The following is a 27442-nucleotide window of genomic DNA, read 5'->3' as shown; positions in this document are numbered from 1 at the left end:
TGGTCAGATTTTGTGTTTCACCTGATTTCTGGAGTCTTGTCACAAGAGCATATAGAAACTTAAGATTGGGCAGCCACATACATATTACCCAGCAATCATCACTGCATATGTGGGCCAAAGACAATAAGACTAAATTCATTCTGTTGAATCTGTGGAATCTATTTCTTTTATATTTCACCGTGTACCTTATAAAGCCTACTGCTTGCTATAGACGTCTGTGTGTAAAACTACTGATTGCAGTCAGCAGTTTTACACACATACGTCTGTGGTGTCAGACACAACTGCAAAAGGGGAAATGCTCACATGAATGTATATATAGCACTTGATCATCTTAGATATAATACATTAAGGTGAAATGTGTGTGATGAATGAATGAAATTTGATGCATTTTTTCCATGTAAGTGACAAAGACCAGCTCGTAACTTGGCGGGGCCGCTCCTGTAAAGGACCCTAGTGCAGCGGCACCGTCTACACCTATGCCCCTGACCAAAATAATATAGTAGTGAAGTAAAGTAATATAGGAACATATTGAGTAACGTAACTGGCTACTTTTATCACTGAGTAATAAGTAAAGTAATGTTATTGCTTTTTTGAGTAGTAATGAGTAACTAGTAACTTCTTAGAGGTTTTGAGTAACTTCTCAACAGTGGTGCCGCCACAGGGTGATACATTTTACCTGTGGAATAAGGACTAAACTGAGCATGTGCAGAGTGAATCAAGCGATTCATAACTTGTTCCTGATCTCTGGTCTCCCCAACCTGAAGTAATGTAATGTTTATCTGTTTTATTTTCCAGAGTGTTTTTCCGTTGCAGTCTACTCAGCAGTGAGAGGAACTGGTGACGTCAGTTATGAACAAATAGGCGACTGACCACACAGGACGAGAGCTGCTCTTTCTTTATGAACTTTGGACAGAGCTAGGCTAGCTGTTTCCCCCTGCTTCCAGTCTTTATGCTAAGCTAAGCTAAGCACAACCCTCCAGATCAATCTTTCCAAAACACTGAACTGTTCCTTTAAAGAGATGTTGATAATTGGAAGGTCAGACTACTAAACATGAGGATCTCTAAACCCTTCATGTATCTCATGTAATGCAGGGGATTTGTTGAAGGTTATTTATTTTTTTACTGCAAGAGTCCAGCGTGTGGAAAATACGGGGCTTATTGGGACAGGGAGTCCCAGAGGTTTATGCAATCTGTTACTGAATGATGATTGTTCTGTGTTTGGTATTCAACTCATCTGAGAACATTTTAGGTCATCTGCTCAGTCTGTCTCTAATAACTAGCATTTATTATTGTCTATCAAAACTAATCTAATATTCTTTCCAGCATTTAATACTTCTAAGAATTGAGTTACTTTTAACAGTCGGAGTATTTTCTCATATTATTTTAAGTATCACTCCTGGCATCAAACATTTATTATGTAACAAATTTCTTATTATATTGTTTGTTATATTTTAATGTTTTGTGTCTTATGGTATTTATTCAAATCTATATTTCTAGACATTCACTTTTATGCGTTCAATAAACATTTGTAAAATAAAGTCTTTAGTAATTTTTGATTCTTGTATTTGCACAAGTAAAAGTGTCACCATAATCTGAAAGTTACAAAGGTCATATCGTTATTAAAGGAAGTGGATTTTCACTAATTGCCGACCAATTTCTATTTTACCTGCTTTTCTAAAGTTTTGGAAAAGTTCTGCAAGAACACCTGAATGATAACAATATCCTGTATAAACACCAATGTGGATTTTGACAAAATCACCCAACATGCATGGCTCTGTTACAACTTATAAAAACAAAAATCAACAGCATTGGACAGTAATATATTTGCAATTGGTAAATTTTTAGAGTTATCGAAGGCTTTTGATACAGTCCGTGATAAATTTCTGATTTCCAAACTTGACCCTTTTCTGGATGTTTTTATCAATTGGCTTAGGCTGCATTTCCACCAAGGAACTTTAACCCCAGAACTAGGAACCTTTGGAGGAACTCACTGTGTTTCCACCGAAGAGACGAGGGTCTAAATTAAGTTCCAGGGACTTTATTTTACCCCTAAAAGAGTCTCTGCTCGGGGTGTAGTACTTTCCCAAAGTAAAGGAAGTTTGGCCAGTGGGGCTTGCCTTGCAGTGCATTTCTGAATGCTCGAGTTAAGGCTACCGTCATCATTTCGGCTGTTTTGAATCTCCTTTACTGCTGCTGCTCGTCTCTTTTCCATCGCTGACTGTGCAGTTAGTCCTGCGGTGTGTCAGCTGATCGAGTTAAGATGAATAAAAAGCCTGGAGTTATTATTTAAGGTTTCACAAGGCCTAAATAAGAAAATAGGCAACAAAAGTCTGTCTGGTCAGTTCCTGTCTGCTCAGTGTGGGACTGACAGTTAGTTATCTGAACTTTCTAAAGATTGAAACCAACCACTGACAACTTTACTTTAATGTTGGTGTTAGTTGGGTGCTGTCTGGGCAGCGTGCAAGCAGCTTTATACAGCAGTGAACCACAAACAAAGACTGTAGAGGTCTGGACTAGTGAGAGCATAGAGTCCCTTAAAGGATGTGTTCTTTCTACTGAATGGAGCATCTTCCATGAAGTATATGTGGAAAATGTTACTGAGACTGTTACGGATTACATACAATGTTATAGCTCAGAAAGAAATAACTGTTATCCGAACAATAAACCGTTCATAACTAGGGATGTTAAAGACTGTATCAACGCAAGACATTGGCCTAAGAACCAGGTTTAACTGAAAATTGTGACAATAGAGCTTAATAACTTGGTCAGAGAAGCCAGGAGGAGACATAAATTATTAATTGAACAAAGGTTTACAGAAATTAATGTAAAATAAACTATGGGACACTGTGAAGGTAAAAACTAATACGAACCAGCTCAAAGATGGAGGTCAGATCACTTTTTAAAGGCTGATGTACCAAGAAAGCCACAGAAATATCTGCATTCCTCCTGAAGACATGAGCAGAGGAGCAGACAGCTGCACAGAGCCCCATCTTTGAAAACTCAGCAGACTCACACACCATCCCCACCTTGTGGAAGAAATCAGTAATTACACCTGTAACTAAAAACCTTACCCAAAGGTGAATAATGATTTCAGGCCTGTGGCTCTGACTTCTGTTGTCATAAAATGTCTTGAGAGGATAATGGTGTCGTTTCTTAAGCAAGATGTTGGTGAGCTTTCAGATCCCTTTCAGTTTGTTTGGAAGCAGAGACGTGGCACAGATGACAGCATTAACAGCTTTTCACATCTGGTCAGTAAACACCTTGAAGAGGCTTAGTGGGTATTTTGTTTGTTGATTTTAGCTTTCAGCTTTTTAACACTCTGCAGCCTCACATGCTCATCCAGACACTGAAACATGTTGACTCTTTTAGTCTCAACTGGTATTTTAGTTTTTTAACAAACTGTACTCAACAGGTCAGAGTAAACAATGCTCTCTCTGAGCCAGGGTCAGCTCTCCAGTACCTTTTACACTTTACACTAATGACTGCACTAGACTCCACTCTGACAATTACAAGATCAAGTTCTCAGATGATACAGCAATCCTCGGCCTTATGCACGAGGACAGAAGCTTATCATACAGAAATTTAGGGATGTGTCCAGTGGGTGTGACGACAACTATCTGTGTGCTAAATGTGACCAAGACTGAGGAGATGGTGTTTGACCTAAAGGCTGTAGTCATCAAAAACTTACCCATCAGTCAGGTTTACATACTGACAATAGACTTTGAGTGTTTGGAGTCAAACCGTAATTTATGTTGCTGTTTTATCATCCAGTACTAGAGAGTATTCCAGGTATGGTAACCTGACAGTACAGTCCAAATCAAAGGTACAGACAGCTGTAAAGATTATGGGCGTCAAAAACCATTCGCCCCTCCAGACAATCTTTGAGCAGTCAATTTTCTGATTTCCGCAAAAAATAGTGTTTGATCCAATCCACATATCTCACCCAGAATTTCAGCTTTTACCCTCTGGCAGAAGATTCAGGGTTCACAAGTGCAAGTTGAACCAATATAAACACTAATTTGTGCTGACGTCTATTAAGCTTATAGACACTTGGATGTAACGCTGATGTTGGTCATAAGGGTTGGTCAATATGTTAGTTGTGCAGTGCAGGTTATGTGCATTGTGCCACCAAATGCGATCACTGTGAGAAGGCATAAAGGTGTATATTTATATGGGTACCTGTCTCATGTAAAGGAGAGCATGTGTTGTGTAGCATGAGACTTTGTGTTGAGAGATTTCTATTTTATTGTTATTTTTGTGTTGTATTTGAGGAGCTGCAGAGCGGAGGGCAAAACAAATTTCCCTTCGGGGTCAATAAAGTTTATCTTATGTTTGTTAACTTAATCTAAAAATACTGTCCAATCAGGAGCAATCAGCTAAACAGGACCTCACAGAAGAAGTTGTTCATTTGTGATCTTAAATGAACTTTTTCATGTGAGTCTCTGTTTTCCAAAGATCCTCCAAAAAGTCACACAGACTTGTGAACTCAGCACAGAAACCAATGCTGCGTTCCTGACGGCTCTGAACTCAGAAGTTTTTCCAAGTTGAAATATCTGACTTCCGACCTCAAAGCGCTCCAGGTGCATGATGGTGCATGACACTGAAAGTCAAAAAAAAACAACATGTCTGACTGAGACAAACTGATGTTTCTTTGTCAAGTGTTGAACAGTTGAACCTTTAGGAGGACTTTGGTGTTGACTATGGTTGTTGATGAAAACAAATGACATAAATGTAAGTTAGAATATACTGTTATGGCGCTAAAGGTGCTGTGAAAAATTTGCTTCACATCACGTTAAAAGGTCATGTTGTGATTTTTGGCCTTTTCCCTTTTTTGTAGTGTCATCAGTGTAACCAAAAGCAAAAACTAGTCTGGAGATGTGATAAAACATTTTCACCTGCTAACCAGTAATGATAACAGTGGTAACAGTAACTAGATGACTTAATAATGAACAGTGAGACTCGTGAAACATGGAGTTAAAACTAAACTACTGTTCAAAACAGCGAGGTGTCGTGGAGGGTGAAAACACACTTCAGGTGCATCTTTTAAGAAGCACTTTAAGTCCAGAACCATTTTTGTCCCCAGTGTTTCTGCAGTGATTTAGCTCATTGGGATCCTAATCCAAAAAACACTTTTATTACTTACTTCTACACAACATGTGTCGGGGTTGGCGTTGACCTGGAAGGGGCCGTCTTGTAGGAGGAGGACCACCAGCTACTTGCTGAGCGTGAAGGTGGTGACAGTCTGACTGGAGCTACATGGCGTGCGGCGTTGGTGAACGTCGTGTCAGCACTTCAGGAGGCCCCTGTAGACCTCAACTACTTTGCTCATGTGAATGCTGTGATGGATGTCTGGCTGAGGAGCAGCTGCCTGTTGAATCTAAGCTGACCTGACCTCCAACTACACAACTGAAGCGTATTTCTAACTCCTAGTTTATTCCCAACGGTGAATTATCAGAAATACATGTTCAGAGTAGTGTCTTTATCTATGACAGCTGCGGTCGGCAACATCCGAGAAACCAGCAAGAGTCAGCTACATTTTAAAAGTACCCAACCCCTCCCTTCAGGCCCCCCTCCAAAACCTATAAATCCCCCAAAACACATGTTCATGTGCAACAATCGCACAAGCAGAGTGCACTGAGGTAGGTATGTCATCAAGTAAATAACTTGTAATTATCCAGTTAAAAGTCACCAGCTCTATTTCCAGGATACAAACTACATCAAATTAATTATCAAAACACCTTTTCTGAACAAACCTGTAGGTGCAGTTGTCTGAAATGGTCACTAGGGGTCAGGCTAGGACCATGATGGTGAAACATGAGCTACAGCGCTGCTTGTTTTCATAAAGTTAATAGAAAACAAAAACATGTTCTTGTGTAACTATATTTTTTGAAAAGATGATCATCAAGTTAAAGAACCACTGGAAGAGCCGAGAACTTTCTCCTTTTGTCTGCAGACCTGAAACATCGGCAGGACTGAGTTTATGTTACTCAACTGCTCCACCTTCACTAAAAGATAGGCTACCTTTTGTCTCTTTTAGTAGCTTTCCACTCTGAGATACTTGGTGACAGGACTTGTTTCATTTTCCGTTACAGGAAAGTAATGAAGAGCTTCATTGTGCTTCTAATAATTACGATCTACATAAGCGGTCCCACAAAGCTGGTTATCAACTCAGTAAATCAACCCAGGGTTTCCTAATGCAGCCAGCAGCGCGTTCACATTTAAGAGGCGGTGTTAGCAGCAGATGACCAATCACAGACTTGCAAGTCTACTGGCATCAGAGCGTCATATTTTACAGAGGAAGAACAAACTATGACACTATAGAAATACGACATAGTCGTAAGTAGCACAGCTGCAGCTGCGTTGATTTGAAGTGTTCTTATGAGCTGTATGAAAATATCAGCCTCTTTCAGCTCGGCTGTGTGTCCACATTAAAAGACTCGGCACTGAATAATTGGTCGTTCCAGCTCACTTCAAAAATGAGATTAATTTATTTAACACACTCAAACGTGTTCCAAACATTGATCTAAATTAACTTCATAAAGCAACGAAACGAAAAATCCATTCATGCCATAAAATGTGCTCAAATAGTGGCTGAAAGGCGCCACATCGCAAAAGGTGCGGCGGGACATGAAGTCACAGTCTGTGCGATAGACTTTAAGGTGGATACTAACCTAAAATGAATAGCCTGGTTCATATTAAACCACAGCAAACATAAAGCAGCCTATAGGCTAAAACAGTCTGTGGGATTTTCTACAGATGGTGATGTCATTTTCTAGAGAGCTGATTGGTCATTAAGCTGCGTTTTCATAGCCTTGGGCCCAATCCCAATGTCCCCCTAATGAATAAACTAGGTGTGTAATAAGGTGATCCTCTTATTTTACGTGTTCTATATATCATGAAGTGTTTCTTTGTGAATGTAGGCATACCATCTCACCAGATATGCCAGGCTGGACACCCCTGTGCCGGTCCTCAGGACCTACATGGATGTGGAGCGAGACATGAGGATCGACTTTAGGATGTCGAGGCAGGCATTTCAACGGCCTTCTAAATCTGTTGCACCAGGAGAGGGATCATGGCTGGGGACATAATTTAGAGGTCCTTATTTTTGTTTATTGGCTGGCCCATGGGGTATCTTATCGAGTTGAATTGCAAAGGAGATTCACAGATGCAAGTCTAAGGTCATCTTCTTCCCTAGTCCAAACACTCAGCTGGCACAGCATGAGGCCTTTAATAAGGCTGTGGGGGGCATAGATGGCTGTCACATACGCATTAAACCACTCAAACATAACAAATTGGATTATTTTAACCACAAATTTCACTGCATTCAACTTCAAGGCATCTGTGACTCATCTGGGAGATTTCAGGACATTTTGTTGGTTAATGGAGGTTCAGTACATGACACACGGATTTTAAGAAACAGTCCTGTTTATGTCCATTCCCTGTACCCCCCACCTGGATTTTCTCTCTTGGGAGATGGAGGCTACCCTTGTCTTGAGCTTCCAATTTCCATAATAAGCCCTTTCAGACACCCAGTACAAGGGAGGATGCAGGAACACTTTAATGCAAAGCATGGCAAGGCCCGTTCCATCATCGAGAGGGCATTTGGGGTCATAAAGGCACGTTGGTGGGTCACCTTATTCAAGGCACTGGAGGTTAAGCCAAAATTCTGCTCAGAAGTGGCCCTGGCCTGCTTGTTCCTCCACAATGTCTGCCTTACACGTGGAGACATCTTGGAAGAGCCAGAACTCCAGCCTGAAGAACCCCAGCATTCATGCTAGATATCTACAGTATCTATAAGAAAACTAAGAGACTGTTTAAAGCAACTCATGTTTAATGTCATGCAGTTTTTAACTGAGGAATGATTTCTTTTAATGAACAGAAATCTATAATGTATAATTATAATGCATAATATTCAATACTCCTCTTTTCCTGCCTTTTAGTGTACTCCTTTAATTACTCCAGGACCTCTCTTTTTTTGGGTTTGGGCCTTTTGAAACCCTCAGGCAGGCAATGGGTAGTGGATGGCCCTGGAGCAGAGGTACTGGCCACCTCATCAGGATCCTCTGCAGCATCTGATCAACAGCTGTGGCGATAATATTCAGAGGCCTGATGGAGTCCCTCTGCCCCAGTGCTTTGTGCATCGCCTCGAAAAAAAGGCCATTTGCAGCTGTCACCTCTCCGCCCCCTGTCCGCAATCCTGTCATTGGTAATATCAGGTCCTGTGTAAAAGGTGCAAACAGATTATATAGTCCAGAGAAGCAAAGTTGGGGGTCCGTTGTGTGAAGAAAATGCTAATGTCAACGCAAGAGCTCTAGGTCTACTGCAGTCGGAGTAGGCTAATGCACACAGTTTATGGCTAAATAATCATAAACTGACATTTCTAAGTTTACCTGCTGAACGCTTACTCAAATCCATGAGCAGAAGCTTGTCTGTGGCCAGTAAATTGAGCCTCGTGCTCCATCCGCAGATGAATAAATTGAAGGGTCTGTTGTTCCCGTCCCTGTTGTAAACAAAATAGTAGCCTAATGTTGTTGGATCAATTTTGATGTAAGCCTATTTGTAAACTTTTTAATCTGCTGCTTATGTCTCATCTTTTATCTTAGCTCTTGGTCCTGTGTTTTAGTTCTCTGTCTTTGTTCCCAGTCCTGTACCTCGGTAATGTTAGTATTTACTTCTTGTTCCTCGTCTGCATTATTTTAGTTTAGTCTGCTCTGTATTCTGTGTCTTAGCTCCTCGTTCTGTGTCTCGGTTCATGTCTTAGTGTTTTGGGTTCTGTCCTGTGTCCAGTATCAGTTATATAGTCTGTTGTGTTTTGGGGTTCACTCATGTCCGTCTTCTTGATGCCTTAGTTTCCAGTTCAGTGTTTTACTTCGCTTCTGTCTGTGTTCCTTGTTGGTGTTGGTGCTTGTTTCTTGATTCATTTATATTTATTCCTCTGATCTGTTATGTGTTCAGTAACCTGTGTCATGTCTATTCCCTCCAGTATCCCTCTGCCTGACTGTCTCTCTGCCGTCTCTCTGCCTGCCTCGTTAGCCTCATGTCTGTCACCTGTGTTGCTCCCGCCCTGCTCGTCATCCCTGGTATATATGTGTGGTCTTTCTGTTCAGCCCTTATCCGGTCGTTGTTTGTGTTACCTTCTGTGTGTGGATTTCCCAGTGTTAAGTCTTGTTGCCTGTCTTCCTCGTCGTGTCTCTCTGTTTCCCTGCTCATGTCAGATTTTCACCTGTTTGGATAACCCGTTTTTGGACTCTGTTGATCAGCCACTCTGCTTGTAAGTGTGCTCGCCTGTATTAAACCCCATTCAACTGTACCTCCTCCGCCTTGCGTCCTGCGTTTGGGTCCTCCAACCTGCCTTACCACCACTTACCGTAACAGAATGACAGGAACATACATGGACCCAGCGGACGCAAAAATGGAAAGAGAGGTTCCTGGATGTCTTGGCCGAATCGCGGACCATCAGGCAGTTTGTGTCAAGCCGCAAATCCCGGCAAGCCGCTCTCACCAGGGCCCACCGGGAGGCGGCCGCAAAGCCATGGTTGCGGCGTCGGTTGCCTAGGTACCCACACTGGCTACCCTGCAGCTAACCCACTGCCTGTTCCCCGGCCTGCTAGCGCTGCTAGCCCCCCAGCCTTTTCCTTGGCCTGCTAGCGCTGCTAGCCACAAGCCTGATCTGTCGGTCTCCAGCTCGGCTAGCGCTGCTAGCTCCAGGCCGTCTGTTCCCCGGCCTACTAGCGCTCCAGCGGCTAGCCATCCGCCTGGCCTGCCCGTCTCCCTGCCCGACCCCCCTAACAAGGACTCTGGGACTATGACTCTCCAGGCCTTCTTTCCCATGAAGGCCAGGGAGTCAGAGGCACTGGCAGAGGACAAATGTAACGACAGCAGACACGCCTTCATGCAGTTCACATAATAACGTCTGTAATGTGATGAACAAAGATCCTACAGCTGATTTCTGCAGCTGCTGCTTCAAATCTAAAGGTTCAGTCTAAAATGGTCACAGTGACAGGAGACAACTCTGTGCTTTTAGATGAGAAATGAGGAGTTTCTGAGTGTCAGACTGCAGCTAAAAAGTAAATTTTTAATTTGAGTTTATGTGGAGTCTAAACTGAATTACTGTGACTCAGATCTGCTGTTTCTTTGTTTTGGTTTTATCAGCAGGAAGAGAAAACAATGTATAGCGTTCAAACTGAAGTACAGCAGATAAAACTGGTCACATTTAGATGATGAGCTGTGTTGTGATCAACATGTTGCCAACAGACAGACGTCATGTTGAATAATAATAAATGTGTTTTCTGTGTTACAGGCTCATCAGGAACCAGCCTGTCAAGTTTTAACATCACATTCATATTGTTCAGATAATCAGCTGCTGAGCTCTGAAACTTAAATGTGACAACAGGAGAAACACAAACAGGAGGTGATCAATATTTAAATAAACAGATATTAAAAACTTCAGCAGACGTCACACGAGACTTAAACTGTTTCTTCTCTCTCGTTTTATTGTCACACTTGAGAATGGGCACAATCGACCTTGTGCTTCATAGCAGCAAACCTTCTCATGCAACATGTACCGAACATCGGCATCGTATCTATATAACTTTGTTTCCCACTGAGCTCAGCATCTTCAGCAACTAGCTGACTTCCTCTGGTCTGGTTCTGTGGTGTCTGTGGCAAACAGGAAACACGGTACAGAAGAAGTGAGCTACATGCCACTCGGTTTCTCTCGCACGCTACACTGACTCTTTTTTTTATTCAATAAACTGAACTGAAAGATATCAACATGATACTGAGAAAAACAGTCAGCAGATAATAATAAATGTTGATATAAGCTTCCCACACTCGAATCAAAAAGACCGATCACTCCAAAGTCTAGAGTGAACAATCGAAGGGGGAGAGATAATGGAACAGCAGTCACTGACTGTGTGTGTGAGAGAAAAGGAGAGAGAGCACTCCATTTCTTGATTCACATAATGTAGGCTAAACTAAAAAAGCATGTTATTATTACCAAAATGTTGTGTTTAACTTTTCTTGCGGCTAGGCTGGTAGTCCCAAGTGCTGGACTAATGTTGGTGGCTGCAGTGTAGAGCAGGAGGGAGAGAGAGTCCAGAGGGTGAGAGTGTCAGGATTCAGATGAGTGAAAACAGGGGAAACGCAAGACACTAGAGAGCCGACTTCAAGTTCAGGGATTTTAATCCAAACAAAAACAAGTGATGCAGCTTACAGGTTGCAGAGACTGGCAAACAGGCAGAACACATGTCACACTACACATGACAATGACCGAAACAGCAATGAGCAGGTGGGAGCAACACAGGTGAAAGACATGAGGGACTAATGAGAAACAGGAACAAGCAAACAGACATGAACACCAGACGCTGACTACTTCAAAATAAACTAGGAAGGAAAGAAGGCAACAATAGACCAGGACCAAACCAAAACGCAGAATACAAACTGGAACTGGAGCACAGAACTAACCATAGAGAAAGACTACAAACGTAACAGGGAAAACAGACTGAACTAGGATCAAACAGAACACAGAACTAGGAGTAAATACAAAGACATTAACTAGGACACAGAACTAAAATGCATGACTAAACCTAAGGTACGAGACAGACAGGTACTACGTGAACTAAACAGAACATGCAAATGAACAATGGAATAAACAAGGCTAAACAGAAGAAACACAAGTCAAGGAACAAAACCCCAAAACAGAAAACATGAACCAACTGCTAAGCAGAACGAGGTAGGGAATAGAGACAGGACCAACCAGGAAACAGAACTACACTAAACCTGGAACAGATCAGAAATAAGGAAATTACCAAAACACAACAGACTAAACACCTGATACTGAACTGACCGATAAACAAATCTCACAGGGAGCTAAACTAAGCATAGCAGGCAGGCACACTGTGTGACAGAGGGGCTGAGCAGGTCCAGACCAGATCACTGGAATATGTTAACTGGGTGGGGGTCCAAAGAACAGACGGGTTGAGCGCTGTCTCCGGTCAAACCGTTCTCACTCCCCGACTCGTCACATGTGGACGCATGGCCAAGACCCATCGTCGTCAGTTTGTAACGCAAAATACCTTAAGCATCATAGTTTAACGCAGTGGGGGGAAGCCCTGTAGCATCAGTTTTTGACGGTAAAGGTAGGTATATGATATTTAAAAGAAAAGACTGAGTATGGTGGTTGGAGTGGTTAAAATGAATGGAAGGCCAGAACCCGGACTTTGAAGCAGGAGAGTGGTGAAACAAAAAGTCTGCATTAAATATTATATATGATTTTGTTTCTGTGGTCACATTTTCAGCATGGTACTAACTTCCTTTGGTCTGGTTGTCTGGTGTCTCTGCAGCAAACAGGAAACACAACTTCAAAAGAAGTGAGCTACATGCCACTCTGTATCTCTCATGTGCCACACTGACTCTTGGACTGAAAGATGATACTGAGAGAAAACCAGTCAGCAGATAATAATAAATCAATCAGAGAGACAGATCACTCCAACAAAGTCTAGAGGAAGAGAGGTTTTACTGAAACAGTAGCCGTGTTTCCATCAACGTTTTTGCCTTTGTCCAAAAACTGTTAATGTGCTAAATGGGAGATGGAAACACTTTTGCCGAGTAAGTTCTGACGTAGCGTTGACATTTCACATGAAAATTGGATGGAAACATGGCTAGTTTGATCAGAATATCCTGATCCAGCAGTTATTGATCAGGAGGAGGAAACATAATCAAAGATGGCTCCTCTGAGAGACACGAGACCCTAAATGACAGTCGAGTGGAGACTCAGGAGACAATCTGTGACTGAAGGAACATGAAGGTTTTTACCTCGGATTGATGATATAAAAGGAGTTCACATGCAGCTGCTGTGTAGAGACTCTGTGATCATCAGAGGAAGAAAAAGGAAAATACTGCTCTGGACTTTTGTCATGTAAACCATCATCGTGTCCACAACCACAAGCACAAAGCAGACAGCCACCACTACTCAATGTGCATCTTTGCACTGCAGCAGATGGAGATAATGTTTCATGCAGAGTGTTGAGTTCAGCCAGACAGAAACAGAAGATTGATCTGAACTTTCAATTTGCTTTTGATTTAAACTTCAGTGTCTTCAGATATACATGAACAAAACAGCAGCAGTCTGTTGGCATGTTAGTTTCTACTCACCAACACTAAAGAGGAACCCACATTCAGATTGAGAGGTGGGGGATGGTGAAGTTAAAATGAGCCACATACCACAATCCACCCTCTAAAATGTGAGTCATTTTGTCTCAGCTACAATACTTACAGTCATCAGGTTTTTGTCTCTTGGTTACATCTGAAAAATAGACAAGATGGCGAACAAACAAGGCAAAATTCATCTACAAATATAAGTTTTTAAAAGTTTAGTAGTTTTTTCACTTCAATTTCTGAAAAGTTAGCAAGAATTAAACACTTAACTATATTATTAGCCTGTAACTGTAACCAAGTTTGTTTAGTATGATTTCTGAGGCTTCTGTTATCCATTTGCCTTTTCAATAGCTAGCTAGCAGACGCTAAGGCTAGTGACTGAGCGCCAGAAGAGACGCAAGACGGCGTGCTGACATCACTGCTGTAATTGCTGCCCTAGAAGACTGTTGTTCATAGAGATGCCTTCACTCAACAGTAATGCCTTCTGAGGCACCTGTCTATTACGTAGTGTTACAACCCGGCTTGTCTTGGAGAGCAGAAACATATCATTGGGATTGGAAATGAGGTGGAATATGACAACTAGGAAGTTTTGGTTAAAGTCAGGTGTTGGGGTTGATTGAAGATTCCTGATTGGTACGTTTGGTGAGATCACAGACACACCAATCACAGACGGCAGCGAATAGCAACCAGGACGTAGGTGGTCTCAGCTCCAGAGGGACCAATCCTTAACAGGGAATTACGCAGCTGGATTTGCATAACCTGCAGGATCACTAATGGAAACGGCAGCCAGTAGCCAGGCAGTGAGGCAACTGTCATTGCCATAGCAATGTGTACGCATCTTTACAGAGACCTGCTCATCAACTGTCCGGATCAAGCAGTCAATGGGTGCACCTTGTTACAAGCTGTCAGAGTAAGACTATGGAAAAGATGAGAGGAGGTAGACTCATGTTTACATCGATGATGCTTGGAGCTCAAACAGTCAGGAAGGACTCCTCAAATGTGTTTATGATAAGATGAAACCATGTTATCATCTTGTTGCTGCTGTTTAGATTCTTTCAAAAACTGAATTATTTCCTAGGTGTAAACATGTCGGCTATGTACATATGTTTATAAATAACTGTATAAAGGCCTGTGTTTTATAATATCATTTAATATTTTACCCTATTCTAATATACATTTAATTATGTGTTCATTTCTGGGTGTGTAGTACGGAGGGAGTACAAATCAACTCAGTAAGTCAACCCAGGGTTTCCCTATCCAGGCGTGAGCGCCTTCACATAAAAGAGGCGTTGTTAGCAGCAGATGACCAATCACAGACATGAAGAAGTCCACTGTCAGCAAACTGTTATACAGAAATACAACATGGTCTAAGTAGCACAGCTGCAGCCGACACAAAGAGGGAGACTCGCCGACAGTGTGAATGCCTAAATGAACAGGTGTAGTCTTAGCCAAAATCTACCCTGACAGATCAGACTCATGCAATCGATGTAAACAGTCACCTACTGACTGCAGCCATGTTTGTGTTTTGCCCACAACTGTTGGATTTCTGGACCTCAACTTTTGAAATATGTAGCAAGCTGTCAGGCCAAATCATAAACTTTGACCCCCTTATTGCCCTCTTCAGCACAGCTCCCACACACGTAAAATGATTGCTTATTAAATGGACCCATTCTACGCCTCCCACTCATGATAAATGGATCCATGAGAAAAATCCGGCTTTTTCTTGCCATTTCTGGCATTTTTCTTTTTCCTTTATTCTCAATTTAGTTATCTCTTTATAATTTATTTATTTACATTGTAGTTTACAAACGGAGAATTAAAACGAATACGATCTCCGTCCACACCAGCATTTTAGCTGCGTTTTAGAGTTGATCTATGCATGTCTATTGGCCGTTCAGGTTCACTGGGCCTGCGCGTGCCTGTGCAAACATGAAGCAGATGGTCTCTTCCGTAGTTACAGAAGATTTGACGAAAGAATAAAGAAATGCAGACGAAGAATCAGACCAGATTTTTTTTTTTGCATGTGCAGCACCGTGTTTCTGCTTAAAAGCTCCAATCAGAGAGCGGAGCGTGAGCGTCTGTATCATTGTTTCTAAAGTCCTCCGTTTTGGCCCGTCTTCGCTAAAACACCCTCCGGAGTTTTGAAACGCAAAGTGGGGTCGGCAGCATTTCTAAACTTCTCAATTTTAGGTCTTCGTTTTTGCTGTTTTATTCTGGACGGCCCGAGGGCCTCTGCCAGGTTGTTTGTGTGTGTGTGTCTGTCTGTGTTTGTTGCAGGGTGAACTTCCTGGTGGAGTGGAGCTGAGGCCATCAGGCAGATCAGAGGCAGCTGGCCACTGTCTCCAGATTGCATAAAGTCCGCCCCTTCCTGATTGTTGCAGGCCTTGTTTGCTTTTTCCTGGTCCCCAGCACCACGGCGTGTTGCGTTGTTGTGCTTCCGTTTATGTAGTTAATCTGGCCCCATGTTTTGCCAACCACATTTGTTAAGCTTTAAAATTATTTGTTATATTCGTTTTGTTAATAAATATCCTTTTCTGGTAATCCCTTAGTATGGACTCCTCTATTTGTTGTGGCCTCTGAGCCGGGCCATAACAAAAGTGTCCCCACCACTTTTCAACATGAAGTGACGCCCCTGGGTGTGTGTCATGCCGTAGTGACAATGATGATGATCAGTTCGATTAAGGTCAATGATAATAACATAACCATAACGTTGTTATATGACATTGTTTTTGTAGCTACCACAGTTTCCTAATGCAGTTTTATCTTTGGCTAACTGTTCTAACGGCTGAGGTGAGGTTATTTTGTCAGCATCGTGTTGGCTAATCCCACGCTGCTGTGAAAATGACCTGTAGGCTATTTGTATTTGGGTTGTCTACTCCATGGCCACCTCTGATCACCATGGAGTCAGTAAATTGGTGTGAATGAGTACACTTATCTTAAAGGTACCACATGAACATTTGAAGAGGTTACTTCCCCAAACACAAGACAGAGGGATGGCTGCATGTGGGCTGACTCACCTGAATTTTGTCAATAAAAAATATCCACTGTAAATTGATGCAGGAAATTAACTGTTTTATTCTTTCATTTTTCATATGATTCAGCGTTAGATTCCTTTGAAGTCCTCGCTTTGCACTAATTAGCAGGTTGGAGATTTCTCTGAATCAACGTGCAGGATATAATATTATGATAAACAAATTACATCCAGCAACCTACACAATATACAAACAGAGGTACTGACAGAAAGGAAATGTTGGTATAGACTGAATAAATAATGGTACAGATATTTATAGTAGTGTTAATGATTATAATAACAATAATAATAATAGGACTAGTAACAATAGTTGTTGCAGCAGAGGGTGTCGAGCAGGAACACGGGGGCAGCAGGTGACCCGCAGACACAGATCCAGACTCCACAGCTCCAGAGCCAGAAAACCTGCAGGAAGTGATAGGAGGAGAGAGGAGAGGGACGAGAAAGCACAAGACTACCAGAAAGGGGAGAAGTTGAGTTAGTAACATGCAATAATGGGATGAGGTTGCATACGGAAGGAGAGAAAGTAGAGGAGAGAGGAGCTCAGTGCATCATGGGAAATCCCCCGGCGGTCTAGGCCTATAGCAGCATAACTAAGGGATGGTTCAGGACTCACCTGAGCCAGCCCTAACTATAAGCTTTATCAAAGAGGAAAGTCTTAAGCCTACTCTTAAATGTGGAGATGGTGTCTGCCTCCTGAACCCAAACTGGAACCTGGTTCCACAGGAGAGGAGCTTGATAGCTGAACGCTCTGGCTCCTAGTCTACTTTTGGAGACTCTAGGAACCACAAGTAACCCTGCATTCTGGGAGCGCAGTGCTCTGGTGGGGTAGTAAGGTACTATGAGCTCTTTAAGATAAGATGGTGCCTGACCATTAAGAGCTTTGTAGGTAAGAAGAATGATTTTAAATTCTGTTCTGGATTTTACTGGAAGCCAATGCAAAGAAGCTAAAACAGGAGAAATGTGATCTCTTTTCCTGGTTCCTGTCAGAACACGTGCTGCAGCATTCTGGATCAGCTGAAGAGTCTTAACGGACTTTTTCGAGCAGCCTGATAATAAGGAATTGCAGTAATCCAGCCTAGAAGTAACAAATGCATGGACCAGTTTTCTGCATCAATTTCTGGCACAAACTGTTTCACTGCATCTGTCCGTCTGCACATAAACAAGGAACTTCAGATCAGTTCTAGCAGGTTATTTTATCTAAAAACATAACTTAAAGGTTCAGTCCAAATGGTCACAGAGAGAGGAAACAGAAGGAGAAAACTGGAGGCTTTTAATTTGAAGGAGATTAGAAATGAGGAGTTTCTGAGTCTGAAGACTGCAGCTAAAAAGTAAAACCTGGTTTTAATTTAAGCATCTTTACCGTGACTGTGACTCAGATCTGCTGTTCTTTTGTTTTCTCCTGAGCTGTAATAAAGAGTTCACTAACTAAGAGAGTCTTTCTCTGTAAATCTTGTGAGCGGGCACAATCAACCTTCAACAGAGTTTTTAGTCTGAGGGCAGCTTCCTCTTTCTGCAGTGTGACGGCCCCAGGTTTGGGCCCTCTCTGTTTTCTTTGTATCTTACTTTGTTTTGGCTTCCCTCTTTTGTCACTTTGAGCCAGGTTGTGACAGCAGTCTGTCACTTTGTACATGAAGCAGGTCATGTCTCGCATCTGCCTCATAACAGCAAACTATCTCATACAACATCCACTGTACAGGAATCGGGGATTGAACGGCCGATCTTTCGTTCAACCTGCTCTAACTTCACAGCCTCAACATGATACTAAGAGAAAACCAGTCAGCAGATAATAAATGATGAGATGAGGTTTCTACACTAGAATCAGAGAGACTTTCTCTCCAACAAAGTCCAGATAAGAAGTTTTCCTGAAACAGTTTGATCAGAATATCCTGATCCAGCAGTTGTTGATCAGGAGGAGGAAACGTGATCAAAGATGGCTCCTCTGAGAGACACAAGACCCTAAATGACAGTCGAGTGGAGACTCTGCTCAGGAGACAATCTGTGACTGAAGGAACAGGAAGGTTTTATCTTGGATTGAGGATTTGAAAGTTAAAATTGTGACTTTGCTGTGTAGAGACTGAGCTCTGTGATCAATCAAAGGGAAGAAAAGTCTCCATGTTGCCAGGTGCAGTCAGAGGACCAACAGGAAACAGCACAAACATTGTTCTCATGTCAGTTTCTACCCACCAACACTAAAGAGGAAGAACCCCCATTGTGAGTCTGACTGAGATGTGGGTGGAAGATGGTGAAGTTAAAATGAGCTCAGAGCTGCTTCGTTCACACCACAATCTTTCCTGTAATAGTCCCCCCATGTTGTTCTCTGATCACAGGGACAGACCCCGACAGACATGTAGAGCCAAAGTTTCATCTGCTCTAGAAGCAGGATGCTGTTCAAAAGTCAACAAATAACTGACATGAAGAGAAGTCAGACTGGACTGTGAGCTAGAGTTTGTTTTTAAAAAAATGCTCTGACATATAACCTGATACCTGGTCAGCTGTCTGGAAACTCAGGTGTCTTGTGTTTTGGTTGAGCTGCTCTTGATTCCAGATCAGACCATATCCGCATCAACATCTCTAATCTGGTGTTTCTAGTGAAAAACTGGTGGAAAATGACTATAATCTGACATCTGTAGGTTAATTCAGTGAAGCTTTATTGGCAAGAAAGATTTACATTCAAATAAAAAATACATTGAAATAAAAACACGTACAGAATATTAACAGGTTACTCTGCAGATTAATATTTTACTGCAACATGAAGCATTTATATAGATTTATCTGCCAACATTATGTAAAGTAGTTACACATAGCTAATACTTGTGTACTTTGACTTTAGTAACATTTTGAAAGCAGGACTTAATGCACTTGTTTTATATTGTGGTAAAATGTGTTTAAAGGCAAAGATCTGGAAAACAATGGACAGCTGCCAGAAACAGACACAGACACACAGTTCTCATCTCAATGAGTCCTAACTGACGCTTTCAGCCAGCGTGACAAAGTGTAAGGATTTTACGCTAAAGTTACCCTTCAGCGTCCGTATGAAACGCCGCCGTTTCCTACGTTGCAGCAACACAAGGTGGTTGTGGTAAGAGTAGGCGCTTAGGGGGGCTGTCAACACCTTTATCACGAACACACTTTCTCAAATCGTCGGTATATGAGAACGGGCTGCAACACAGTTCAGGTATATGTGTTGTGGATTACAGTACTATAGTTTGCAGTAGCCTACTGAAGACACTAGGGTCAAATTTAAGACTCCAGCTTACCGTCTTGTCCAGGCTTTTAATACAAAGTCAGCAAATTTAAACAGATGCAAAATAAAGAACTGTTCACATTTCTGATCAATACATGTGTATATATAGGCTACGTTCAGACTGCAGGCCTTAATGCTCAATTCAGATTATTTTTTCTCAGATCTGATTTTTTTGTTTGACAGTTCACATTACTGTTTAAATGTGGCCCATATCAGATTCCAGTGTGAACTGTCGCGGCCTGAAAGTGACCCGCATGCGCAGAAGAATAACACGATGTCACACGCAGCACGCTGTTGCAGGCCACAGAAGAAAACAAGGAGCAACAGAGGTAGCTCCGGTTAACTCACGGGAGACTCCTGTTTTTCAGTGTCCTGTTATGGGTCACATTTCATGACAAGTGTTCACAACTTTCTGTTCGTTTCATTACGGTTTCTTGCGCTGTACAACGCAGCTGCCCCACAACTCCAACCTCTCTTTGTGTCTACTGTGTCCGCTCAGGCAAATGGCATCCACGTAACTCAGAAGAGAGCTCAGTTCAGGTGTAAGAAAGGGAATTTGTGAGCAGATGATAGCGAGGTAGAGGATTAAGAGAGCCACATGTTTAATAATGGCCTTTGTGAAGCTTTTTCGTTCTGTCTACAGCATAACAGCTGCTCTACAGTAACGTCAAAGTCGCATCAAATCCGACATGAGTGTTCACACTGTCATAAAAAGATCAGATCTGAATCACATATGGCCAAAAAAGCAGTCTGAACGTAGCCTTTGATACAGTACATACAGGGATGGACAAAGATACATCAAACTACAGCAGCAACACTATGTATCAAAACAAACTACTTTATTTTTGTGTTTAGTAAAAATATTTTCTGAAGGCACCAAGAAATCACTTTGTAAAATTAAATTTTTATTTACAATTTTCCAGGCTTATAATGCAAAGTCAGCAAATTTAAACACCTAAAATAAAGAACATTTCTGATCAATACACGTAGCTTCATGTTCAATTTCAATTCAATTTTATTTATATACACCAAATCACAACAACAATTATCTCACAGCGCTTTTCATAAAGGAGCTGGTCTAGACCGTACTCTGTGATGCTATTTACAGAAACCCAACAATTCCCACCAAGATCAAGCACTAGGCGACAGAGGCAAGGAAAAACTTCCTTCCTTCCTATCCATATGGATACAGTACGTACAGGGATGGGCAAAGATCCATCAAGCTACAGTACGCCATGTATCAAAATAAACTACTAGTGGATAAAAGATACTTGGAGATCTTGCTGATGTTCACAGCATTCATGTATTTAACCAGAAGGAAACCATTTATATTCATATTAAACTTATTTTAAATGATTGTAAATTAACTATAATTAGACTAACCTCACACTGCGCTCCCACTATCATCCTCCCTCCTTTAAAACTGTTTTCTCCATCTGTTGGTCTAATTAAGCAATAGGTTACGACAGGCCGTGGTACACGCTTATTATATCATTGGGGCGAGATGTAATAAGCAATGCTTTATCACTCTCATTATTTACTTATTTATTTATCTCCGCGGGTAAATACTGATCTGTATCAGATCGCACCGTTGTATACGCTCATTATATCACTACTATGAACCAATCAGATTGCTTTATTTGAGCTACTTGTTTTACAAACCAAACCTCTACAGAACAGAACTAGACCGACTTCAGATATGTGCTGTGCAGTCTAAACCCATTGATGAATAAAAGTTGTGCAAAGAGTGAGTTTTTGTGGTAGGGCGTGCCCGTGGCGTGGGGTCCAAAATCGATGATTAGTGATAAAAGAGGAAGTTATTGTAACTTCATTCTACATGTTCATATCTGCACCAAATGGAATACATAATAAGAGTCGCGCCCTGAACACATCCGCAGGTTGGCTATATCCACTTCAAAATTATCTCTGAAAACCCTTTACATATTGATATATTATTATATTGATGATGTTGCAAAGTGGGTGGGTTTTCCTTAATGGCGTATCTATGGTGTGGCAGCAAAGCTCCATGCTTCGCCATGAAACCTGCTCAAATCTGTACCAAACTTTACGTGCTTGATAACTGTCACACCCCAAACACATCTACATGCCAATATTCAGTTATAGTTACAGTTATATATCGTAGCGCCAAGTGCTATGTAGCGCCATAAAGGGAACACAGGAAGTGATGATTGACACCTGCGTGCAGTGTCCAAACGGCATGTAAAATTCACAGCCGCACCACCAGAGCTCCAGAATCTGCAACTCTCTCTCACCTTGACGCGCTACATCTGCGAGGGTCCGCCCAACGCTGCTTGCAGCTTTAATTAGTATTAAAATCCATTTAAAAAGAACCATTTATTCAGAAAAATTACTAAAGAGCCATTTAAAATAGCTTTTTTACTGAACTAGTTGGGTCCTCAAAATTCTTGAAAATGGTTCCTTACAGAAGGTTCCTCAAAAAACCGTTTGCGGAAATGGTTATTTAAAGAACTACTTGCTAAAAGGTTATTTTTGGAAGTAAAAATGGTTCTTCTGTGGCTTCACTCTGAAGAACCATTTTTGGTTTCAGTTAGGACCTTTATTTTTTCTAGCATGACAGACTAGAGAGAGATGGGGCTTGTGAGAAGTGCAAGAAAAAGTCACGATACGATTCAAGTAGCGAGTAAACACTATAATAAGGTGAAAAATTCAGTACAATAAAAAGGGTGAAATAAGAAATAAGCTGCTAGCACAAGACGTCTTTCATTCTGTGGGAAACACTGCACACAACTGTGGCTCAGAACGAATGGAAGAAGAAAAGTATTGTGAAGTAATGCAAAACATATTGCGATGGAATACGAAAGTATAAATGTAAATATTGTCGCAGTGAAATACATATTCAATACATTTAGTTGGTTATATGAGAAATAAACCAGATCACTGCAGAATTTCCTTTTGAATTATGATTCAGTGCATCCTTAACGTTTTGTAAAGATCATAAAACCAGCACCAACAGAACAAGCACACCTGTCTGTGAAACATTTCTCTCCTTGTCTCCTCCCTCCTTGTCTCCTCCCTCCTTGTGTCGAGCTGTGTGACCTGCAGAGCAGAAACAGGTGTGAGGTATCAGCTGTCAGCAGGTGAACAGAATGTCAGACATTATCTACTGCACTTTGATCACATGACTCGTAGCAGCTGTTTCCTCTAAAGTCTCATCAGCAACATCTTTCTAAAACACAAACATCTTACCCGGTAAGAAGCGAACCACCTTTGTGGTACTGAAAACCCTGAAGTTACCTGGATAAGCTCAAATCCTGCTTCAAGGTACAGAGAGACAAAGAGACACTCTGAGCTCGACACACTCACCTGGATCTGTCAGCCTGATGGTTGAGGGTTTAGGGCGTCTGTCTCTCCTCCTGTGTGAGTTGTCTCTCCTCCTGTGTGAGTTGTCTCTCCTCCTGTGTGAGTTGTCTCTCCTCCTGTGTGATGTGTTTTTCCTCTGCATTTTTTAAAGAGCATCGTTCCAACAACAGCAACAAGAAGCACAGCAAAAACTGGCAGACCGACCGTCAGTCCAAAATTTCCCTTCTTGTCTCCAGCTGTGTGAGAAGCAGAAACAGGTGTGAGGTATCAGCTGTCAGCAGGTGAACAGAATGTCAGACATTATCTACTGCACTTTGATCACATGACTCGTAGCAGCTGTTTCCTCTAAAGTCTCATCAGCAACATCTTTCTAAAACACAAACATCTGATCTGTGATGTTTCTCAGCTCAACTACCAGGAAGCTGCTTCACCTGAGAGACAAAGAGACACTCTGAGCTCTACACGCTGACCTGAGAGACAAAGAGACACTCTGAGCTCTACACACTCACCTGAGAGACAAAGAGACACTCTGAGCTCTACACACTCACCTGAGAGACAAAGAGACACTCTGAGCTCTACACGCTCACCTGAGAGACAAAAAGACACTCTGAGCTCTACAAAGAGACACTCTGAGCTCTACACGCTCACCTGAGAGACAAAAAGACACTCTGAGCTCTACACGCTCACCTGAGAGACAAAGAGACACTCTGAGCTCTACACGCTCACCTGAGAGACAAAGAGACACTCTGAGCTCTACACGCTCACCTGAGAGACAAAGAGACACTCTGAGCTCTACACGCTCACCTGAGAGACAAAAGACACTCTGAGCTCTACAAAGAGACACTCTGAGCTCTACACGCTCACCTGAGAGACAAAAAGACACTCTGAGCTCTACAAAGAGACACTCTGAGCTCTACGCGCTCACCTGAGAGACAAAGAGACACTCTGAGCTCTACACGCTCACCTGAGAGATAAAGAGACACTCTGAGCTCTACGCGCTCACCTGAGAGACAAAGAGACACTCTGAGCTCTACGCGCTCACCTGAGAGACACTCTGAGCTCTACACGCTCACCTGAGAGACAAAGAGACGCTCTGAGCTCTACGCGCTCACCTGAGAGACACTCTGAGCTCTACACACTCACCTGAGAGACAAAGAGACACTCTGAGCTCTACACGCTCACCTGAGTGACAAAGAGACACTCTGAGCTCTACACGCTCACCTGAGTGACAAAGAGACACTCTGAGCTCTACATGCTCACCTGAGAGACAAAGAGACACTCTGAGCTCTACACGCTCACCTGAGTGACAAAGAGACACTCTGAGCTCTACATGCTCACCTGAGAGACAAAGAGACACTCTGAGCTCTACACGCTCACCTGAGAGACAAAGAGACACTCTGAGCTCTACACGCTCACCTGAGAGACAAAGAGACACTCTGAGCTCTACACGCTGACCTGAGAGACAAAGAGACACTCTGAGCTCTACACGCTCACCTGAGTGACAAAGAGACACTCTGAGCTCTACACGCTCACCTGAGTGACAAAGAGACACTCTGAGCTCTACATGCTCACCTGAGAGACAAAGAGACACTCTGAGCTCTACATGCTCACCTGAGAGACAAAGAGACACTCTGAGCTCTACACGCTCACCTGAGAGACAAAGAGACACTCTGAGCTCTACACGCTGACCTGAGAGACAAAGAGACACTCTGAGCTCTACACGCTCACCTGAGAGACAAAGAGACACTCTGAGCTCTACACACTCACCTGTCACTGTCAGCTTGATGGTGCTGAAGAGTTCAGGTTCAGAGTTCAGCAAGTTTCCCTCTTTAATCCAACACTCATATGTTCCAGTGTCGTTGATGGTGACGTTCTTCAGAATCACAGAAACGTCTCCGTCCTTCATCTTTGGATCTTTCAGCTCCACTCGACCACAAAAAGATGGAAGCTGGTCATCTTCACGTGAGCGGTTGTCTCTGAAGAGGAACAGATAACCATCATCTGTCTTCCACGCTATGAATGTGATTTCAGCACCTCTGTGACCCCGACAGGGAAGAGTGGCGTCCTCTCCAGCCTTCACTGTCACCTCCTGTGTCTCTGAACAGAAAGAGAAAAGCCTCCAGTCAGGACTTGTAATGTTTCCTGTTGTTCAAACATCTCTTGATGGAAGCAGCAGAGATCAGGTCTCTATAAAACAGCACATGTGAACTCAGCAGCATTTCAAACCCTGTTCTCAGACAACTTGAGTCCCAGCTGCAGAAAGGAGAGACTAACTCCTCTGCTGCAGCTGCACGCTGACTTCATGTTGCTCATTTCTACAGCTGTCAGTCAAGTCGTCCTCCGCACCATCAGACAGGAGACATTTTACTTTCATCTGCTTTCTGCTTGTTTGGAGATTATTGATTATTGATATTATTTCCCATCTGAATACAGACATCAGCATTTCTGACCCTGAATAAACAGCTGAAATATTAAACATGTGAAGTTTATTATTTCCTAGAAGCTTTGAATCTTTGTCCTTGTCTATGAAGATTCTCAGTCATCCAGGTCATAGTTATCCAACGAAGGTTAAAATGAAGGGCAACTGGACTTGGTTGAAGCTACTGGAAGACGTTTCGTCCCTTATCCAAAGGACTTCTTCAGTTCTGACTGACTGGCAGGGAAACTCAGCTATTTAACCTCAGTGGGGTCGTTATCTCGGGTCATCGATACCGCTGGTTCGTTAGTGTTCCTTGTTGCTGTGACGACAGTCGTTACAGTCGTTAAGACTACCTGTGGCCAAGACTGAATGACCATCGTTGGTATCTTCACCTGAGGCCAATAGGTTACATTTGTTGAGTTTCCTGGGAAGTGATGAAAGGACAGCATTGTAAGTGGGGGATAAGTGGTGGCGTAGACCCCGTCCCCTGTTCAATGACGGCTTCTCAACCCTGGTGTAGATGCTTCCTTGACACCTCTTTCAAACCATCCATCTTCTCTGTCTAAAATGTGCACCTGGTGGTCCTCAAACGAGTGTCCTCTGTCCTTCAGATGTAAGTAGACTGCAGAGTCTTGACCTGAGGAGTTGGCCCTTCTGTGTTGAGCCATGCGTTTGTGTAGTGGTTGTTTAGTCTCCCCAATAGGTAGGCGGGGGGCACTTACAGCCTGTGGATACCCTAAATGGATACCCCACTTACAATGCTGTCCTTTCATCACTTCCCAGGAAACTCAACAAACGTAACCTATTGGCCTCAGGTGAAGATACCAACGATGGTCGTTCAGTCTTGGCCACAGGTAGTCTCAACGACTGTAACGACTGTCGTCACAGCAACAAGGAACACTAACGAACCAGCGGTATCGATGACCCGGGCCAACGACCCCACTGAGGTTAAATAGCTGAGTTTCCCTGCCAGTCAGTCAGAACTGAAGAAGTCCTTTGGATAAGGGACGAAACGTCTTCCAGTAGCTTCAACCAAGTCCAGTTGCCCTTCATTTTAACCTTCGTTGGATAATCTTTGTCCTTGTTTTCCAAATGTTTCAGGAAATCAAAAGATATATATGTATATATTAAAAATATCGTATTGTGAATTATTCATGTGTGTGTAGGGTATAACATGCAATACACCAATCAGTGTCATTTCTCCTTCCCTTTTAAAGCGAGGTGCGCATTGCTATAACAGCTTATGAGTGGGGCATTATGAAAAATACCACGACTCACTGAACTGCAGACTCACAGCAGAGAGGGGATATGGAGAGAAGTGTGGACGTGATATAAAAACCATTTCTGATCATAAAGCCCGTGTTGCTCTGCTGCCAGTGTTACTAGTTTAATTTCTCAGCTTGGTGGTAGCGTCGCTATTTTCTGAATCAAATAGCTTTTCAGTACGAAGCTCTTTTATTGACCGAGTAGCGCCGTAGCTTCCGCACACCTTACATTTTCCCAGGCATTTCTAAAGGATCAGTAAGTGACGTTACCGCCACACACGGACCTGTGTGCGCAGCCGGCAGAAGAGCTTCCTGTGACGGTGACGTCACGTACCGATCCTTGGGTCGGTGGCGTGTCTTTATTCCCCTCCCGCGACTGAGTTCACTTTCTATTCTGATAGTTATTGTAACACCTCTTGTGAGAAGGATCAGGCTCCAGGCTGGACACCTCTTCCTCTAGTGAGGAGGAAACTTTGATATGTAGTGGCAGAAACACACTCACCATCACTTTATCAGTCAAGTGTCGGAACTCTAGTCTGTTAAGAGACAGACGCTGACTCCTCTATGAAACGTCTGGATTCTCACTGCGCTGCGTTAATATAAACTATGATGAACCTGTCGTGGGTCCCCTGCACTGGTTTCTTTATTTTGTTTAGTAATTTTTATTTATGTATGAGAATTTGTCTTTAACGATTTACTTTCATGCTTAGAGATGCTGCTGTCAGTCATTTTAACATCATGTGCGCAATACAGTCACAACTAACAGGCTATCGTGGGGTATTTGAGCAGCAAAACAGAAAGAGCCCAAGTTATAAACCTGACAGGACAGAGGAAACTCTCCAGAGGAAACAGACTTTAGACATGTTTTGGGGGGTCAATGGTGCAATCGCTTTCTGCTGCCTCAATATAGCAATGTACCAACAATGTGCCTGACCACACATCATGTTAAGACCAACACTCCCATAGGCTCTCACATGGGCGCA

At 42.6% G+C, this 27442-nt stretch overlaps 2 protein-coding genes and 1 long non-coding RNA gene across 3 annotated transcripts in view; 1 reads left to right on the top strand and 2 right to left on the bottom strand.

Annotated features, from left to right (window-relative positions):
* The window catches only part of LOC119911602 (coxsackievirus and adenovirus receptor homolog), a gene marked incomplete in the record, with an annotated part of 454111 nt that overhangs the window by 50618 nt on the left and 376051 nt on the right, over window positions 1-27442 (bottom strand).
* LOC119911612 (immunoglobulin superfamily member 11-like) overlaps window positions 1-27442 on the bottom strand; it is a 47089-nt gene that overhangs the window by 17569 nt on the left and 2078 nt on the right. The window contains exon 2 of the mRNA XM_038730535.1: window positions 24543-24872. Coding sequence (XP_038586463.1) covers window positions 24543-24872 — 330 coding nt within the window. The remainder of the gene's footprint in view (window positions 1-24542; window positions 24873-27442) is intronic.
* LOC119911716 lies at window positions 9022-10459 on the top strand. Its single transcript, XR_005445999.1, has 2 exons — window positions 9022-9975; window positions 10301-10459. It is a non-coding gene; the product is annotated as an uncharacterized LOC119911716 (long non-coding RNA).

The sequence above is a fragment of the Micropterus salmoides genome, unplaced genomic scaffold (assembly GCF_014851395.1).
Source record: "Micropterus salmoides isolate LMB-PRFRI ecotype aquatic unplaced genomic scaffold, ASM1485139v1 Ms_hic_scaffold_2, whole genome shotgun sequence".
NCBI lineage: Eukaryota > Metazoa > Chordata > Actinopteri > Centrarchiformes > Centrarchidae > Micropterus > Micropterus salmoides.
Note: the sequence above shows the minus strand (reverse complement) of the source record. Positions and strands in the feature narration are given on the sequence as shown.